Here is a 5357-nt window from a genome sequence, read left to right on the forward strand (position 1 = left end):
AATCCCACTTGCAGGTGCCTACCTTCTCTCTGTATTGTGTATTACTTCTCTTCCAGAAAAAGGACAAAAGACCTCTCCCCCAGAAGTGACCATATTTGCTCCGTCTGCACAGAATCAAAGCAAACAGAAGGCCACAATTGTGTGTTTAGCCACTGATTTCTTCCCATCATGTCAACCTTACATGGTTTATGAATGGTGGGCGAACGAGAACGAGGGAGTAAGAACAGACACTCCTGAGCTGGACAAACTAAGAAAAAATACTCGCTGGTCAGTCGTTTAGAATCACTAAAAAAGAGTGGCAGGATTCCAATAATGAATTCAAATGCAGAATTGCGTTCTACGACGAGAACGGAGAGTCACACTACGGGATGAAATATCTGGTATAGTAAGTAAGAGCGGACACTTATGGAAGGTATTGAGCATCAGAACTCTCAGCGATCCAAGCAATTCAACACCCCCCCCCCTCCGGTTCCCACATCCAAATTCAAGGAAATCTTAATCCACAGTTTCTCAAATTTCTAGAACTCTACCAGGAATTCCTTACTAATTTTCAAACATATTTTCTAAGCCAGAGGTTTTGGGAAACACAATTTTAGTTAGAATTGGAATGGTTTTATTGCATGGCATGGGGAGATAATGTTGGATTTCCAAAGGCAATCAACCAATTTTGACTTCATTAATTTTGACATTATGGTTGTGAACTTGAACTTTAATTGTAAAGTAATGTGTATGCCCCTATTTTTTTTGGGGGGGGGGGGATTTGAGGTGATGTTAAAAATGTAAACTTTAAAAAAAAATTAAACTGGGGTGGACAGTTTCAGACCATCTAGATGTTGGACTACAATTCCCACTATCCTCTACTTGTTATGGCTAAGGCAGATGATGGTAATTTTAACCCAACAACATCTGTAGGACCTCAAGCTGCTCACCACTGCTCTAATACGTAGGTATGGAGGCAGGTGTAGGGACTTCTTCCCCTTTGGCCCAAAGGTTGCAATCCCTTGTGGCAAACCTTTCAAGGAAGCCATGGCAGAGTTGGGCACCTTCCACAAAAAGAGGGTTGAGCTTTGAGCATCATTTTTTAAAATACACAATACGCACAAAGTCGTGCAATTACACTTTGTGCAGGGAGGGCTGTATGTGTGTGTGTGCGCATGCATGTGTGTGTGTGTATGTGTGTAAGAGAGATGTCTAGTGGCAACAACAGGGTGAGGAGATGGGAGACCTGGACCATCTGAGAAGCCTCTACAGACTACATCTGATCCCAGGGCAAGAGATTCCTCAGTCTTGTCCTATAGTTGTGTGTTCAGACTCTCAAGAAGCTGAAATCCATCACAAGAGCCATAATCTCTAAGTTTCGTACACTCCCATACAGTTGCCAGTATGCAAGCCTGGGTGCTACTTGGTGGGCAAAATAAAAAACTTTTTTAAAAATTGTATGTGTTCAGTATATAGACACATTTAATGATTACACAATTCCTGCTCTCCAGTCCATTTTGCTAATAATGTCATCTACTATATAAACCTTTTACATTGATATTATTTGTTTAAGGACTGCTGCTTTGTATTCCTCTTGTTTGCTTATGTATATGTCCCTGAAAAACTGCAGCAATTTTACACGTTGTGGTTCCTGTGATGCCAATCTTAAAGCAAAGGTTTCTTCCTATTTTTGCAATGTACATTTTTAACTGACCTTAATATGCTACTCACTGAAATATTATTTTGTTTGCTTCACATACAGCATCTGGTACAAAAACCTATTTTCATACAGTGGGACTTTGTTATCCACTGGGGTTTGGTTCCAGGACCTGTTGTGGATAACAAAATCCATGGATGCTAAAGTCCCATTAAATATGATGGCATAGCAAAATGGTGCTCCTTATATCAAATTGAAAAAATCAAGGTTTGCTTTTTGGAATTTATACTTGTTTGGAATATTTTCAAGCCATGGATGTTTGAATTCATGGGGAAAAAAATCTGTGAATAAGGAGGGCCGACTGTATATAGGAAGCTTGAACCAAGCTTTGGAAACATGATGGCTAAATTTCCAGTGTAGGCTAAAAGCACTATTACCTCTCAACCCTCTTTTTTATTTTAATAGCCTTTAAACAAGCTATTTTTTATTTCTCCTTCATGGTTTCAGAATGTGGTGGCAGTGCTGAAGCAAAAGGTAAGTCAAAATCACCTTTCTAGTAGCCTGTGGGGTTTACACTAGTGCATCTTTCATTTGTGATAATAGGTTCTACATTTGTGCATGGAGGTCTCCTTATATAAGCAGATTCTCACAGTTCCCAAGCAGCATAATAGTCCTTAAAGGCCCAGATCAGATGCTTAGGATGCCTTCCCATTCTGGGCTGGCTGTCTCCATCATTTCCTTGGACCATAGAGTCACACCAGTTGAACCTTCTGTTCTATTGGTTCTTGACAGGTTTTTAGCCTCCAAGTTTATATCCCATTGAAATAAATTGGTGTCTTAGCCAAGTATCCAAGATCCCAAACAATAGTGTATGTCTCTGACACAGAAGATAGGAGATTATGGCCTGTTACAGACTGCCAAAATAAAACTGCTTCGGGTCTCTTTGGAGGTATGCTATTTAAATGATGCATGCATCCTAAGAATCCAGAAGCTGTACCAAAAGCTGCACTCCGGTGCTTAGGAATGGAGTGTGGCTTTGGTGCGACCTCTGGACTCTTAGGACCCATGTATCATTTAAATAGCATACCTCCAAAGAGACCCGAAGCAGCTTTATTTTGGCAGTCTGTAAGAGGCCGAAATAATGTACAAGTTTGAGTTTGATGTGACAGGAAATCCACAAAACTGCTTAGTGTCATTCCAAAAACTTTTAGAAGAACCAGTAAATGATAGGTCATGTCACATAGATTTGAAGGCCTCCTCTGCACCCATGGAGACAGTACCATCATCTTAGGCTTTTGGTGAAATGGAGGAACAGCTATTTTGCTGTTCCTTACCAGAGGCCTTAGAACACACAGTGCAAGGCAGTTGTAGACTTCATGGTTGGGTGTAGAAAGGCCCAGGGTTGTTTTAGACCAGTGTTTCCTAAACTTTGGTCCTCCAGGAGGTTTGAACTTCAGAGGCTCCAGTCAGCTTTGTCAATAGTCAGGAATTCTGGGAGCTGAAGTTCATAACATCTGGATGAATGAAATTTGGGAATCACTGTTCTAGACTATCTCAGGCATGGTTTCCATTCGATTTCAAGAAGAGGCCTGGAATTTTCCAGGGAGCAGCTACTCCCAAGCTTTGTTCCAGAGGGCTTCCGCCTACAATCAGGAGCTAAAGTTCTGGATTAGCTTCTAGCTAGAGTCTAATTCCATCATACTTGAATAATTTAGTGCAGCTATGGACAGGAATATTTATATTTTATGTGGTTTCATTGTTCACTGACCAATCACTTCATGTAAGAGCTTGTACTATTCCAGTTGAAAGCTACTAGAACGTTGTTTGCCACTAGTGTTATTTGCCAGCTAGCCAGATTGTGTAGTAGTTTGAATGTTGGACTGTGACTCTGAAAATCAGGGTTTGATTCCCTGCTCAGCCATGAAATCCATCAGGTGACCTTAGTCAAGTCCCAACTGTCTCAGACTTCAAGGAAGGCAATGACAAACACCTCCCCGGAACAAATCTTGTCAAGAAAACCCATTATGGTCACCATAAGTCAGAAATGACTCGAAGGCATACAGTGACAACAACTACAACAACATGATTCTTAATGTTGGTTGCCCTCCCTTCTGTGTTATTTTAATATGTAACTAGAAAGCTGATTTATAAATACAAATGAGAAATAAACTGGAGCAAACCATGGGCAGTTTTTTATTGTCATCCTCCACAGTGAAATTGCTTTTGTTAAAATTCATCAAGCTTTATACAAAACACCAAGGGGTTCTGCCTATGCCTGTATACCTCCATTAAAAAGGAAACCCTGTGGTTAAGGAAACAGGCACCCTGGAGATCCCTAGACTCTGAAAATGTGAGCTTGTTTAATTAAAATGCCTTGTTGTGCTTAAAGTCATACCAGCTAAATGAGGATCCCCATCCCGGGATCACTTAAACATGATGAAAAGATTATAGTAATCATATATATATCAATCCAAGACTGGATTAAGGTGTATGGTCCTTGTGCACAATACAACAACAATTCTTTATTACAGTCCAGAGACTCAGCAAAATCAAATTCATCACATATAAGATAAAATTACACAGCACAATAGGCAGCAACATAACAATCTTTATTTTGTTAACCTGTTTTTTGGCTCTGAAGCTTTTCTGAGACTAACAACCTGGCCCCTACATTTTTACATAATTTACTCATGAAACACATAAAATGTTGATAGTAACAGAAACAATTGAACAGTGGTTCCCAAACTTTTCTGTGCCCCACACCTCTAGGAAATGTTTGATTAATGTTTGCATCTTTTATAAAAGTAATATCACATTTGAAGATGCAGAAGTCTAATTTATAATTTTTGACCACAAATTAAACCATATACAATACTTTGGGTGAGCAGATGCAACTTAAAAAAAGCTTGTAATTCAGTGCATCAAATTGTGAGCAAATAATTCTAATTTATTCAGAAAAAAATGAGTGGTGACTTGTGAGTCCTCACTCAAGGACACAGGCCACTATTTGTTGCTTCTCTGGAAATTCCATTTTGCATCCCTTGCAATAGAAGAAGAGGGAGCAAGATATACTTTCCCCCCTTCCACACTGAGTCCCCAGGCAATGAAAGATGTAGAGAAATTATGCCAGATGAATCACTGATAATCTGGTCCAGTTATCAGTCACTGATTTCTTTTAATCAGAAAGCTACCTCTTGCAAAAGCAATCTGTGTCTGTGTGTATGAGAGAGATTTCAAATTCAGAGCCAAAGGAGATGATGCATAGTTTATGAATGGCACTGTCTTTCCTAGCAGCTTTTTCTCTGCAGGCAGGAGTCCAAATGCAGATTTGCAAGAACAAATGTGTTTCAGTTTCAGAGCTTTGGAAGGCTGCTGTGGATGAAAACCAATTCAGGCCACTAAAGAAGACAGTGGGAGCCAGTTTGGTGTGGTAATTTAACACTGGTCTATGGCTCTGGAAACCAGGGTTTGAATCCCCACTCAGCCATGGAAACCCACTGGGTGTCCTTGGTCAAGTCACACTCTCTCGACCTCAAAGGAAGGCAAGGGCAAACCCACTCTGAACAAATCTTGTCAAGAAAACCCCATGATATGTTTATCTTAGGGTTATGACTTGATAGTATACGATGGCAGCAGCAGCAGCAGCAGCAGCAACAACAACAACAACAACCAAGACTGTAATGAAATGCCATCTCCCCACCTGCAGCTACCCTTCAGTTAA

The 5357-nt window shown here is 40.2% G+C and overlaps 1 gene segment (V, D, J or C); it reads left to right on the forward strand.

Annotated features, from left to right (window-relative positions):
• LOC121920576 overlaps positions 1 to 280 on the forward strand; it is a 66877-nt gene extending 66597 nt beyond the window's left edge. Inside the window, 1 exon segment of the V gene segment in view lies at positions 57 to 280. Coding sequence covers positions 57 to 280 — 224 coding nt within the window.
• The last annotated feature ends 5077 nt before the right edge of the window (positions 281 to 5357 follow it).

The sequence above is a fragment of the Sceloporus undulatus genome, chromosome 2 (genome assembly GCF_019175285.1).
Source record: "Sceloporus undulatus isolate JIND9_A2432 ecotype Alabama chromosome 2, SceUnd_v1.1, whole genome shotgun sequence".
NCBI lineage: Eukaryota > Metazoa > Chordata > Lepidosauria > Squamata > Phrynosomatidae > Sceloporus > Sceloporus undulatus.